This window comes from Phodopus roborovskii, unplaced genomic scaffold (assembly GCF_943737965.1).
Source record: "Phodopus roborovskii unplaced genomic scaffold, PHOROB, whole genome shotgun sequence".
NCBI classification, from domain to species: domain Eukaryota; kingdom Metazoa; phylum Chordata; class Mammalia; order Rodentia; family Cricetidae; genus Phodopus; species Phodopus roborovskii.
Genome location: NW_026126410.1, coordinates 1,819,725 through 1,834,163, shown reverse-complemented (window position 1 = coordinate 1,834,163; position 14,439 = coordinate 1,819,725). Strand labels below are relative to the sequence as shown.

General features: G+C 43.8%; 1 protein-coding gene across 1 annotated transcript in view; it reads left to right on the top strand.

Moving 5' to 3' along the window:
* Wwc2 (WW and C2 domain containing 2) overlaps positions 1–14,439 on the top strand; it is a 158,217-nt gene that overhangs the window by 132,333 nt on the left and 11,445 nt on the right. Inside the window, exons 17-21 of the mRNA XM_051182385.1 lie at positions 4,007–4,128; positions 6,429–6,612; positions 11,392–11,556; positions 12,767–12,859; positions 13,603–13,845. Coding sequence (XP_051038342.1) covers positions 4,007–4,128; positions 6,429–6,612; positions 11,392–11,556; positions 12,767–12,859; positions 13,603–13,845 — 807 coding nt within the window. The remainder of the gene's footprint in view (positions 1–4,006; positions 4,129–6,428; positions 6,613–11,391; positions 11,557–12,766; positions 12,860–13,602; positions 13,846–14,439) is intronic.

Here is a 14,439-nt window from a genome sequence, read left to right as displayed (position 1 = left end):
TTCTTCTTCTTCTTCTTCTTCTTCTTCTTCTTCTCCTTCTCCTTCTCCTTCTCCTTCTCCTTCTCCTTCTCCTTCTCCTTCTCCTTCTCCTTCTTCTTCTTCTTCACAATTTCACAAAAGATGCACTTTCTCCAGAGATATTTGCAACTCTGCACATGATGTGTTTTTCCTTGTTGAGTGCTTTGGGGAATTGAGCACTTTACAGCTTTTCCTTGAAGGCCCATTGAAGTGTTTATCTAATTATTCTTTATCAGTAAAAACTTGGGAGTCTATGAATGATGAGATAAGCAGCAGAAAAGTGACCGATGATTCCTCCTTCCTCTCCCTCCCTCTCTCTCTCTCTCTCTCTCTCTCTCTCTCTCTCTCTTCCCTTCTTGATCCAAAAACTCTAAAATTCTCTCTAAGCCCCTCCCTACTACTTCCTATGTCTCTCTATATGTTCTCAGTCCTCCAAAACCCTATGGCTAATTTTGGTTAGCTAGTAGCTAGTTCTGCCCTCTGATTCAAAGCAAACTTTATTGTCAGTCTCAGGAGTGTCAGAATATGATCAAAACATCCCATAATGGCCCACAGTGCCAGCATCACTGCTACTCTTGCGCTTTAGAGTTGATATAATTAGATGAAGGGATGAGGCTGTCCTCTTCCTCTGTGAATTCCCAGCCATGGTGGCTTAGTTGTCAGGAATGCTTTACTGTGTGTCTTATTTCCCCACAAGTTCTAAGCAGTGGCTGTGCTGATTGTAACAATCTTGGGGACCATTACTTACTTTCAGTGTTTGTATCATTCTGTGTTCTCGTGGTTGTAGGACACTCGTGAAAAGTCTCATGTTTATGCCTTTGCATTTTCCCTTCCAGCTTTTAGTGGCTACTTTGCCGTGTGTCATTAGGTGTTTTTCCCTTGGTGTACGTGCATATTGTATATGGATATGTTTGTGTGTATGTGTGTGCGCATGTGTGTGCACACAGATGCGTGCAAACACACATGCTTTCGTGTATACTCGTGCGAGCATACATATGCAAGCCAGAGGACAGCTTCTGCTCTCATACTTAATGCATTTCTCACTTTGTTTTTGAGACAGGCCCTCACTGGCCTGGACCTTGCCTTAGTGGCCAGGCTGGCTAGCCAGCAAGTCCCAGTTATCCATGCATTCACAGCTCCCCAGGCCTGTATTACAGATGCATGCTGACATGCCCAGCTTTTTTTTTTACATGGGATCAGAGAATCAAACTCAGGCCCTCATGCAAGCAAGGCGACCACTTCCCTCACTAAGCATTTCCTCAGCCTCTTCCTTGTACTTTTGGTACCCTGATTTAAGGAGGATCTTTCTTCTCTGACCATGTCTGTTTGCAGCTCTAAAAGCTTGTGTTTGGATTGTAGCTCTCATCTCACTGAATAGATTGTCAAAGGCTTTAGAGGTTATCTCAGCTCCTTGTGTGGTGGTTTGGTCTCTTGAACATATTCCAGTGTTCTTGGGAGTTTGGGTCACAGTCATTAAAGGGTTTTCTTCATATGTGTCTGTAGGTACTGCCTTGACCTCATCATCCATCCCTGAAATGAGTTCTTGCTTGATCTTGATTATTGATGCTGCACTCAGCATTGTAACAGCCCGAGCTGTCCCGGAAGGACCGCTATCTTTAAAATAAAAAGGCAGGCTGTTTGCTCTTTGCTCTCTTTCTGCTCTTCTCTGCTCTGCTCCCAGTTGGCCAACACATGACCTCCCCACCCCTTTATTTCCTCCACCAATAAACTCCATGTGGGCTCCTTGGAAAAAAAAAAATTATAGAAAGGCAGTAAAGTGAACTAGAAAGTACTATGCTCTTTGTGTGTTTCCTGGTTGGAGAAGTGTGGGTTTTCTCCCCCCCACACCCCACATCCACCTTTCTTTGTTTGTTTTTCTAATCAGGCTCCAGGTTTTCGAAAGGAGGGCTGCTAGTCCCAGCAGTTTAGCTAAGTTAAGCTACTGTGTCCTTCTGAGGGTCCCCCAGCATGATTTCCTATCTCTGGTGTTTGGGGCCTCTGTTGGTGTGCAAATCCCATGCTCAGGCTCCAGGGGTATACAGAGCCCACCTACCTGTGTTTACTTTTGTCCCATCCATCAGGATGCTACATCAAGTTCTGCCACTAACTTCCTGTGGCCCTGATCTGAGCGTCCCCATAAGCTTGTCCTGGCAGTGGCCATGGTATCAGAGAGCGGAGAGTGGAGAGTGTCAAGACTCTCTCGGCCTCAGACTCCTTTACCGAACTGGGTCCCCACAGCCTGTGCTGACCCTCGGGCTCCTGCTCTTCTGTGACACAGATCCTTGATCTTCCCAGCTTGAGGGATGGTGAGCCTCGCTTGATGGGAGATGTCATTCTGTAAATATGATTCTCTTGTTGGTTAATGAATAAAGCCCTGTTGGCCAATAGGAAAGCAAGATGGGTGGGACTAGGTGACAAGGAGAATTCTGGGAGATGTAGTAAAGAAGAGTCAAGATATAGGGACTTAAGAGGTCCGGATCCTCTCTCCAGTAACATAAGACCACGTGGAAACACTTAGATTAATAGAAATGGATTAATATTTAAGACAGAGCTAGCCAGTAAGAAGCGCTAGTAACAGGTCAACAGATTCATAATTAATACACTGTCTCTGTGTATTATTTGGGTCTGAAGTAGTTCTGGGACCAGACTGGCAGAAAACTCATAAAACTCGCTCATCTCTCCACCTCAAACTCCCGTAAGATGCCATGCTCCACTTTTCCTCACAGTGGGCTCAGCTCAGGTCGGCCTCTGGTTTCAGTTACCAGCGATGCAGACTGCCCCCCCCCTCCAGTTTTCTGTCACTCCAGTTCTCGGGGTGTTAAATACCCAGAGTCCTCAAACACTCTTCCCTTGATGGGACTGAATGCATACAAGCACCTTGGTGTGATTGGGTCACCAGCCGACCTCTCCCTAGCTCATTGGTGGCTGTTTATCATGACTTTGCTCCCATCTGCTCTCCTGATCTCATAGACATGACCTTATAATCTGTCATCTGGCCACTGACCCAGGCTACGATGTAAGGATTCACACACCCTTTCTCCTTCCACTGCTGGCAAGGGTCCCTCTTCCTTAACTCACAGCAGCTTTCTTGCAATTCAGTGATGCACTTCTTTGTGTTCATGCTAGACCAATCTGTAATTTCATCAGTTTTTCTTTATAGGAGTTGTAAAAGCTTAATTGCTATCTCTGAAAAGCTGCAGTGTATGAATCACTTGTGGGTCTGCCTCTGTTGCCTGTTGTTTCTTTTGGCTTGTCGCCATTAACTTTTAGCTGGCTATATTGAAAGAGGGGTTGTAAAAGCTGAAATACTCTTCTAGAGATGAGTTGATGTTCTTCTGGAAGGCAGATGACAACACGGGAAAGTTGCCTGCAGCACCTGGGGGTTTTGAATTTCAAGTTTTCTCTCTCCAGAACCCTGCAAGGCATGAAATACCTGCTTACTGTTTAGGCTGCTAGCAGCTGGGTTTTGGCTTTACTTCTCTGTCTTGTGCTGTACAGAGGCAAATCAGGAAAGGCGAAGGCCTGGCTAGAAACATCCTGTGTGATGTAGGGCCCATTTCACCATTCATTTCCTCAAACCCCTTTTGTGTGGACCGCCTTGGTAGCTCTGCACTCCGGGCAGTGGACTGTGGGGCTGAGATTACAAGCAGCCCATCTGTTTAGCCTGCGGGCCTCGTGCCTAGGTTGACAAATGCCTTTAGAGGAAGCCACTGGCAGTGATGGTCATCTCTCTTGTATCTTTGCTTTCCCCGGGACATCAGCCCTCCAGCCCTGCAAGCCCCATCAGTCTTCTTGCTTTAGAACATCTGGGAGTTTGTATTTGGTTTTGGTTTCATTTTGTTCAGCTTTCATATTTGTTCTCAGCAGGGGAACTGGGTCTGGTACAGGCTGTTTCTTCGCAGCTGGAAGTGTAAGTGTGCATCCGAGGAGTTTCTGAATCATAGCTGGAGTGTCTGGTGTTAACTGCCATATGGTTTCTGTTCTGCAGGATGCCGTGTCAGCCCTGCTTGCAAGAACTTCAGCTGAGCTATTGGCTGTGGAACAAGAACTAGCCCAGGAGGAGGAGGAGGACCTGAGGCCAGAAGAACAGCAGGGTCCCGGGGGAGATTGGTAAACACCCATTACCTTTCTCAGGTGGACTGTGGCTTGCTTGGTTTCTCAGAAGAGGCTTCTGGGCCTTTATAGGCTCATCTTAGGTTGGAACTATGGCACACACTATGACATCAGGGAGTGCTGGCTGTAGTGTTGTGTGTGTGTGTGTGTGTGTGTGTGTGTGTGTGTCTGTCTGTCTGTCTGTCTGTCTGCGCGCGTGCGCGTCCCCCTGGTCATTAGAACATTAGAGGAAGAAATGGCCAGGTTGTGGAAAAGTCAACACAGTGACTGTGCTTTTTATTCTTGCTTCCAGTAATGATGTTTACTAATTTTCTATGCTTTTGCTTTTTGCCTAAGCTATCCATTTAGAAAGCAATGATGCCTTATTATATATAGATCCATGGTTGTCAGTCTGTGGGTTGGGATCCCTTTGGGGGTTGAACAACCCTTTTACAGGGGTCACATATCAGATATGCTGCATATCAGATATTTACATTAGGACTTATAATAGTACAATTACAATTACACAGTAGCAACAAAATAACTTTATGGTTGGGGTCACCGCAGCATGAGGAATTATATTAAAGGGTCACAGGGTTAGGACGGTTGAGAACCACTGTAAAGAGTCATAGATAAGTATAAGTGGCTGTCTTCCCCCGCCTCCCTTTTCTTTCTCTTTTGACCAGGAGTGCCATTTAGCATTCTTAAACAGAATTGCTATTTAAAAAAAGAGCATCCAAGTAGCCATTGAAGTATTGGTCCTTCCCCTCGTCCTTTTAGTCTCCTCTTCCGTATCAGTAACCCATCCCTTAAGGATGCACATACTGTGTATCTATATGTCTCTGCATGTGAAGGCTGTCTTCCCAGGTTTTCACTATATTCTTTAAAAACATATTGTAGTGGATGTTTCCATTCTGAGTATCTTCCACATAAAAACACACTTGAATCTATTTTAATGTACCGCTGTTGTACTGTTATGTGTGGTTGGACTTCTGTTAGCATGTATGGCCTGCACTTGTGTGTATGTATGCATGCAAAGATAAAACATGCTATAGAAATTCTGAGTGATGGATGTCACAAATGTTACTGTCAAGGGCATTAGAAGGAAGGGCTCCAGTGGTGATATAAAAAGGCATAGCTACACTTAGTGGATAACGTCTGCACCGGGACGGAGAGGGATGTAAAGACTTACATCGTATCTTAGCTCTAAGCTTGTAAAACACAGTTTGTCTCACATTTCCAGGAATATACTTAGTAGGTTTTAGTTCACTGTAGTCATCGCTGGTTCTCCTTCATGCTCATTTCTTGGCTAGACATGTAATAACTAGTCTGTGTCAATCTGCCAATATGTCACCAATTGCAATTAAGGCTTGATATTCAGAAGTCAGTGAAGAGGCTTCTTTCTATTCTTAGGACATGAAATTCAGCAAAGCCTGCCATGTACTTTCACAATACCCCTACTGTGTACATTCTGTATAAACTCTAGTAGTATTCTTTTAAAATATTTTCTGAATTCTAAATTTATTTTTATTTTATGCATATGGCTGTTTTGTCTGCGTACACTTGTGTGCCAATGCATGCAGTGCCCTCAAAGGCCAGAAGAGGGCATCTGCGATCTGGATCTGGAGTTTACAGAGGGTTGTGAGTCAGTCAATACCCAGGGGCTGAGAACCAAACCTCCTGGGTCCTCCGAAAGAGCTGCTGATGCTTTTAACTGCTGAGCCATCTCTCCAGTCATGTGGTCACCTATTCTTGTCACTGTTTAAATCCCTGCCACAGCCTTTATTAATGAGCATGTGAGGCAGAGAGTCACCTGATAGCCCAGTGACAAACCCTTTAGACATCTGTGCCTGCCTGATGATGAGTAGTTAATAATGGGCAGCCCTCATGTCTTTGCTAAGAATAGCCAACTATTATATGACTAATTCTATAATCAACTGAATAATTCCAGGTTAGTGAATGTCATGTTTCTACATGCTGAAATCAAAATCTGTATGTGGTCCTTGAATATCTCTATTGAAAAATCTAGAGATTTGATCAAATTTCATAACTTTTAACTTAACATTAGCATTAAAACTAGCATTATTGTACCACACTGTGATTTTGCTCTGGACTCCTGAAACATACAATGAGAATTTATTTTTCTTGATCTGCTTAGTTAAGAATTTGCAGCTGTCACAGTAGGTCTTGGATCACATGTATGAATCTGTTACTTCTCAGGTAAGGGATTGACATGCCTAGTCACATGGCATGGAGTATCCCTGCCAGACCAAAAATGGCTTTTGATTTTTGTTTTGTTTTGTTTTGTTTCACCACAGCTTAACGAAGCTAAGAGAAGCCTCTGATGAAATTGTGGCTGGTGTTCAATTGGTGGAGGGCAGTTGCTGCCCAGGAGACCCGAGTTCATGCACTAGCGTGCCTGAAATGAGTGAAGACCAGCGTAGGATCGAAAGCCAGCATGCTGAAGACCCTCATCAGCCACCAACTGGAATTCCCACCCTGGTAAATGCTCTGCTACACTCCTCTCAAACAAAACTCTGTAGACGCCACATACTCAAGGGGTGCTTGTCTTCTCTTGAGAACATTCTAAACCAGGATTTGGGCCCCCAAACTGGCTGTGAAAGGCTTTCATGGGAATATCACCAAGAGCATGGAGAATGCTCTACAGTTTTCACAATGCTCAGAATATTAATTTTTCCTTTATATGTGGCAGAGACAATGTTCACTACTTTATATCTCTATAAATGTTCTGTGCATGCTTGTTAAGTGTTGTCTGAGGCTGGAGATGGAGCTACATTGCTCCAATGCTCACAGCCCTGGATTCGATCCCCAGCACAGTTTTACCCCTGGTTCTCAGGATGTATAAGCAGAAGGAACATCAGGTGTATAGGGAGTTCAGGGCCAACCTGAGATGTGCAAGGCTCTGTCTCAAAACAAATAACAAAACAAGTACTTTCTGACCCTGGTGTGGTGATCCCTGTAATCCCAACCCTCAAGAGGCTGATGCTGGAGGGTCACAAGTGTCAGGCCAGCCTGGACTCCACGACCAAACTGTCAAGGAAGTATTTTTCTATTTTAGAGAAATCAGAGGGTGGGGATTACTCAATGTATCAAGTTTCAAAATCTATTTCAATGTTAAACATGAAATAAGAATTTGAAGTTCATCTTGGCTTCTGGAGTTTGAGCTGAAACCTGCTCTGAAAGATAACTCGGACTTGGTTAGGCACAGGTGAAACCAGTCCTTCTCTGCACTGACAGCCAGTCCCTAACTAATGACATGGAGACTTCTTGTTAATTATGAAAGCTCAGCCTACAGCCTAGACTTGTCCCTAACTAGGTCTTATAACTTAAATTAACCCATATTTTTATTAATCTACATTCTACCTTGTGGATTTTTACCTCTCTCCTATTCTGTGTGTCTAATTGGTTCTGCATCTGGCTGATTTCTCCCCCTTTCTTCTTCCCAGAGTCCTCTCTGTCTCCAGAAGTCCTGCTAACCTCTTCCTGCCTAGCTATTGGCTGTTCAGCTTTTTAAGTACACCAGTCACAGCCATACATTTTCACACCATGGACAAATCTCCCACAACATTTCCCCCTTTTTGTCTAATTAAAAAGAAACAGCATAGTAAACTATATAGTAACTAGCATAATAAAACTATATACAATAAGAACAATTATCAGTTAACAATTACATTCACAATGTCCAATTTGTATTTGGCAAATTATCTATCTTATCTTGATGAATTTAAAGTTTCATACCTAAGCCATTTTTTAAAATTATGACTTGTATTTCCATCCTAGAACTATCTTTTTAGACTTCAAAACATTTTTGTAGATAAACAATTTACTCCACTTATGTGAGTTTCTTTTCTGAATTTGGTAACAAGGAAACTATGTAGTCTTCAACTCCATCAGAGACCCAAGAAGAATATAACAGTACCCGAGTAAACAGGAAGTAAATAACTTCCAAAACTATAAAAACAACAGAAGAATCTTGCTGCCTGGACAGTCACCCAAGGTTCCTGGGCAATGTTGGGGCATCCATCTTCAGCCTATAGACCTAGAATTCTGACAGACTTTTCTGTGAAGCAGGAATTTTGAAGGACTGTCCTACTTGGTCTTGGCAAAATTCAGCAATAGCTTTCTTTTGTGTCCTGCTTGTCCATTTTGGACAGTATATTGTCAGCAGTCTAGGCAAGGGCAGTTTCTTGCCCATGTAGCTAGCTTTGTCATAGTGAAAGCAAACTCCACGTGGAGGGTCTTTGATGCCCATTACCCTTTTTTTGGAGTAAATTGGCACTGGCAGGAGCACATGTGTCTCACTGTTATGAAAAATCCTTATGTTATTAAAACATGTTAAATCCCATATTATGTAGGTCTTTGAAGTGTTTGAAGTCCCTCTCTCTATCTAAAATATTTTTCTCTATTACCATGAAGACATACCTAACATGACTACAAGTTTGATTGTTATAGAGATGACTAACTACCTGCTTTTCCCAATTATCCTAAATGTTTTATAATAAAAGCTCTTAATGAATTGAACTTTATGCTGCACCTTTAAATGAGCTACATAGGCGCAATACTTTCAACAAGAGTAGAAACATATATACAAAATATATATGCAATATATGCATAATAAAAATAGCCTTAGATTTGTATCTATAAAAATCCATACCAATGTAAAATATTTGAGACTAGTGGTTGTTCAAAAATTGACTCAACAATCCACCTTTTATCCTATCTTTCTATACTATACAGCCCCCTTCCTTTCATAAAGAGGTCCTTGAATCTAATCTCCTTTGTTTAACTTTTTTCCTGACCATGACCAACAACTTTTAATCAACCCCCCCCAACACACACACACACACACACACACAAATGATGATAAACATCCATAATCCATTGAATGGCCTGAGAAAAATGAGATGATGGTCAAGTCCTGGGAGAGCTAGCTCTATCATTTGTTGTCCATGTTCTGTGTAATGGGAAAGCACGGGGCTTATCTGAAGTTCTAGCTGGAGTAATCTATGAGGCTGGACAACCTCAGTTAGCAACTTTGAAGTTATTCTGAATGCAGAATTTTGAGGAAACTGCAACAAAGGCATTTTGATGCTGGATCACCCGGGCTCCTTGTCTTCACTAGTGTTTGGTTCTCTTTTTTTTTTTTTTTTTCTGAAAACATACAAACTTTTAAAGGTAACATATATGTCTGTATTAACACAAGTATGGAATGTGTGGTGTACACAAGTCAGCTAAAGATTTTTGTTTGTTTGCCTTATGTTTATGTTTGAGCAGGTAAAAAAGCATCTGTCGACTTTCTTTATAAGTCTGTTTGGAACTGTATAACCATGCCATATAAAAGGATGGCATGTAATAATAAGTCATGAGGACTCTGTAGCCAACAAGATTTATCATGTCTCATCCAGGCTCAAAGCTATTCCCATAGTAGAGGGGCTCTTGTATGTCACCTGTCCTGTAGTCTTTCATGTCTGTAACCAAGATTTTTCAGGAGGCCTCCCCCAATCAAATCTGACCTTCATTAATTTTGAAGAGAAACCATAATTTTTTGTTTCCTGTGGAAACAAAGGCATAATCTGTACCTCAGTGCAGCACTTTCCAAAATTCCATTTTGAAACCAAAATTTTGACATTTCTAAAATATACAGGCTGGTTTAATTCAGGATTCCCTTCCATAATTCAGTGTTTCTCAGAAGCTGCCTTTTACCCATCAGCATTCAAAAAATTCAAAGTCAACAACAGCACCATACAGGATCCAGATTCCCATTTTCTCCTTCCTTCCTTCCTTCCTTCCTTCCTTCCTTTTTTTCTTTATTTCTCTTTCAAGCACTTAATCCTTCTTAAATATATTGTATCTGTTTTGAGGTTTTCTTGGTCTGGACATGATTTTTGTGTGACTGCAGCCTCCTCTGACTTCTTGAGCCAAATCTTAAACTGTTTGGCTCTGCTTAGCATATGGCTGCCCCCGCCAACCCCACCCACCCCTGATTCTGTTAGAACCTAGCCTCAAGCCTCGGGTACAGGTCCACAGTCATATTTACCTGCCCCAGTTCTGGGAATGTTATATCTGTCTGTACCTGGTGCCAGCTGCTCAGCTGCTCAGGTACACAACAGGGCCTCTTAAAAGAGCCACACCTACCAGAGAGACCCATGTTTATGAAACATGCAATTTGACCCCTTGGGTAAGAAACATATCAAATGCTGTCATTACCGGGGCATCTTTCAACAAGACTGCAGTGCCTGTGGGTCAGTAAAGGGCGTGGAGATAAATCACTCTAAAGATGGTTTCAGGGCACAGCATCTGCCTCATGACTGTGATTGGTTAGCACCATTGCCTTGGATTGGATGGTGAGCACTCACACCACCAGGGTCTCTGCACCATAGAAGCATATTTAAGGAGAGGGGAGTGTGCAGACTCCACAGTTCTGGCTACCAGCTATTCAAGTACAGAGTGCCAGGGTAGCTGACTTTATGTTTTTGTTGAATTTCCGAAGAGCCAGTGAAACTTCGTGGTCAGCTTCACGAAAGTCATTGTGTTCATTTAGTATGACTGCAAATTCCACTCATCTACAATTTTATGTTATCGTTTGTTTTCATCTATCTTTTATTTAATTCTATTACGTTTATGGGTATATTGCTTGCATCTGTCTGTGCACCATGTGCATGCAGTTCCCGCAAAGGCCAGAAGAGGGTGTTAGATACCCTGGAACTAGGTAGCTGTGGGCTGCCATGTGGGTGTTGGAAATTGAACCTGGGACACCCTGCAAGAGCAGTCAGTGCTCTTAACTGCAGAGCCATCTTTCAAGCTGCTATATTGAATTTTTAACCACTTTTTTTGTCATTATACCTTGTTCTGACGAAGAACACTAGTGTTCAAAGATGATGCATTTCCAAGTAGAAAGCCTCCTTCCCATCTCTCCTTCCCGAAACATGGAGCAAGGGTAAGCCTTGCTCACAGTGCTGGAGGAGTCTGCTTAGCTTTAACTATTTCCTCACTCCCTAGAACAGTGGCTCTCAACCTATGGGTCATGTCCCAAGGATAGCCTGCAGATATCACAGATTTACATTATGATTCCTAACAGTAGCAGAATTATAGTTATGAAGTAGCGATGAAATAATTTTATGGTTGGTGGTCACCGCAACCTGAGGAACTGTGTTGAAGGATGGCAGCATTAGGAAGGTTGAGATCCACTGCCCTAGAAGAACGGCACACCCAGGGACACCCACTTGCCAGCCCCTGGTGATTCACCGACTTTCATTGTAGGTTGATAAGGAGACGAATACTGATGAAACCGTTGATGGCAATATGGCAGTTCGCCCCAAAGACCGTAGCAGCCTGAGCTCTCGAGAGCATCCCTTCGTGAGAAACAGCGTGATAGTGCGCTCACAAACCTTCTCCCCAGGCGAGCGGAGCCAGTACATCTGCAGGGTAAGGGACAGCGCTGCTGATGAAACACCAGCAATGGTCCTTCCTCTTCCCCTTCTGCCAGTGAGTGGCCCACAATAGCCAAGGACTGTGCATGGGGACTACAGATCTGTCTGCAGACACCAATGGCTACAGGCACTATACAGCAGGTGTAGAATATCATACCCTGGGGGTTCTGTTTAGTGGGTTTGTTTTCCCACACACTCAGTGTCTTGCTGGCTCTAATGTGATTTACTTGGCAAAAGAAAAAAGTTTAAGGATTTAGATGCTGAAAATTGTTGGACTTCTGTGTTTAGAAACATAAAATGACTTAGGAAATGTATTTTGTATATTTCATATGCATTTCTAACCATGTTAATCTTACTGAAGAGGAAATGTGAATTGGATTTTACAACAAAAATTCAGTTCTGAGACCTTATGTCCCTGAATCAGACTCATAGTCCCAGGAAGAAAATTGTGATATTTACTTCGGTTTCCCCAAAGTCTGCTTCATGAATGATTTATGAGCCATAGTAAATGGATTTATTATTACATACAACTACATACATACAACTTTTAAAATTCTGAACTTACCCAGGTAATAAAACCCTTATTGAGCACTCTCCTAGAATCCCCCTTCTCTTTTGTTCTTGTCAATGAGCCAGACCACAAATGGTAAGCACGCTGAGGAAGCTGTGAGTTGCTATTGGTGTGATCAATGCTGTGGGAAACAGAAGAGCAAGGCTATGGGGCTGGAGTGACCAGAAGGGCTCTGAGTGGCCTTTCTTGGTGAGGTGACCTCAGCAGAGCCGGAGCCTAGCGAGGAGTGAGCATGTGCGTTCCCACAGCACAGGCTCTCACCACCATCCTTTAGAGAATCAAGCCATGTGAGCTACAAGTACAGAGCTCACCACCTCATAAAACAGCTTTATATACAGACTGTGATGACTGCTACCAAAAGGCAGCCCTGGAAGTTACTTAAGAAAATTAAGTTCAGAAAACCAAAGAGTAGGGAAGAAATTATGTATTTTGAAAAATACAGCTCATAGGCTGCACATAAAGCCCTGTGGTTGATCAGCTCCCTAGCATGTGTGAGGCTCTGGATTTGATCCCCAGCACAGAAGATGTGGGGTGAGAAGAGGGTGGGTCACATGGCCTCTCACAACCTGACTGTCACTAACTGTGTTGGTTACTTTGTAATTATTTTCCTGTCTTTTTTATCTTTGCTTACCAGTTAAATCGGAGTGACAGTGACAGTTCAACCTTAGCCAAAAAATCATTGTTTGTGAGAAACTCCACCGAAAGACGCAGTTTGCGGGTTAAAAGGGTATGTATTCCCTGAGCCAGAGTTGAAGAACATGAATTCCAGAAGGGTTGAGAGTCAGCGTTCCCAGCTCTCAGGCTGGTGAGGGAAGCCCCTGGGTCTCACAGAGCTGCCTCTGAGCCAAGGAGGATGTGTTTGGCCATGGTTTAGAACCTGTGCCACTTAAGGCTGGAAACTGGTTTGCACTGTCTTTGGAGAAAGTAGTTGCTAAGCCCCCAGTGTCAGGAGTTGAACCACCATTTCTAATGGGGGCTTCAGGGTCTCTGCCATGTCCATCTCTTGAGTGTGGGAGAATTTAAAACCTGGCCCCTTCCCTAGGGAGCTTTTCTCTCCGCCTTTACCACCATGTAGGTCCCAAGGATAAAACCCAGGTCTTCAGGCTGAGCCCTCTCACTGGGCTAGTACCCACTTTTAGATCTCTGTCAGTCTAAAATGATACAGCTTTCTTTCATGCTCAGCTACTAAGTGGCAGGCTGGCCTGGTACCAGCTCCTGCTGCTCACACTGGTACCCAGGCTGATGGAGCTTCCCTCTCTGTCTAGCTCTCTGTCTGGCTCACTGCTGTGTCCCCAGTAGGAGGCAGAAGTGTACAGCTCTCACAGCACCTTTGACAAGTGCCTGCCTAGAGGTGATACCTCACCCACTGCCCTGTCGTTGGCCAAAGCAAGCCGTGTGGCCACAGTTATGTCCTGTCATGGGAGGAAGAGCAGAGACAGTAACGGGGATCTGTTGTGTCTTCCTCCGCAGGCAGTCTGCCAACCCACCCTCAGGAGGACTGCTCAGGAATGTCCCGTGCGCACATCTCTAGACCTGGAGCTGGACCTGCAGGCATCATTGACTCGCCAGAGTCGCCTCAACGATGAGCTGCAGGCCCTGAGGGACTTACGGCAGAAGCTGGAGGAGCTGAAAGCTCAGGGAGAGACTGACCTTCCCCCAGGCGTGCTGGAGGATGAGAGATTCCAGAAGCTTCTAAAGCAAGCAGAGAAGCAGGTATGGAGGGCCTGGTGCAGATGCATCCTTGGGGTGGTAGGCACCGTGGCGTAGGGTCCCAGGGTAGGCATCTCCCCATCGTTTTCCTAGGACTGAGGCACACGCTTTCCACCTCCCCCCAATATTGCAGTGGTAGTGCTTGTGCGCCCAACCCCAGGCAGCTTTGTAATCTCCTGACAGAAAGGCGGCTTTCCAGTGATTCAGCAATGGTGCATACTGTTTACAGTTCAACACTTCGAAGCTTCGTTAGCCACGCTAGTTAAAAATACATTGCTAATTTTAATGTTTCTAAATTTTCGCTTTCCTTTCTTGAGAAAAGATCACATTGCACTTTCATAGCATGCACTTGCCTCTCACTCTAAAAACATGTATAGAAAAGAAGGTAAGATGACTGAATAAACAAATACTTTGTTTTGCTTTGGGGGCATCTCAGTATGTAGCCCTGGCTGGCCTAGAACCTGCTATGTAGACCAGGCTGGCTGGCCTCAAAGAGATTCACCGTCTCTGTTTCCAGAGTGCTGGGATTAAAGGTGTGTACCACCATACACAGGTTTTATTGTTGTTATTGCAGGGTTGGTTTTGGTTTTTTCTTTT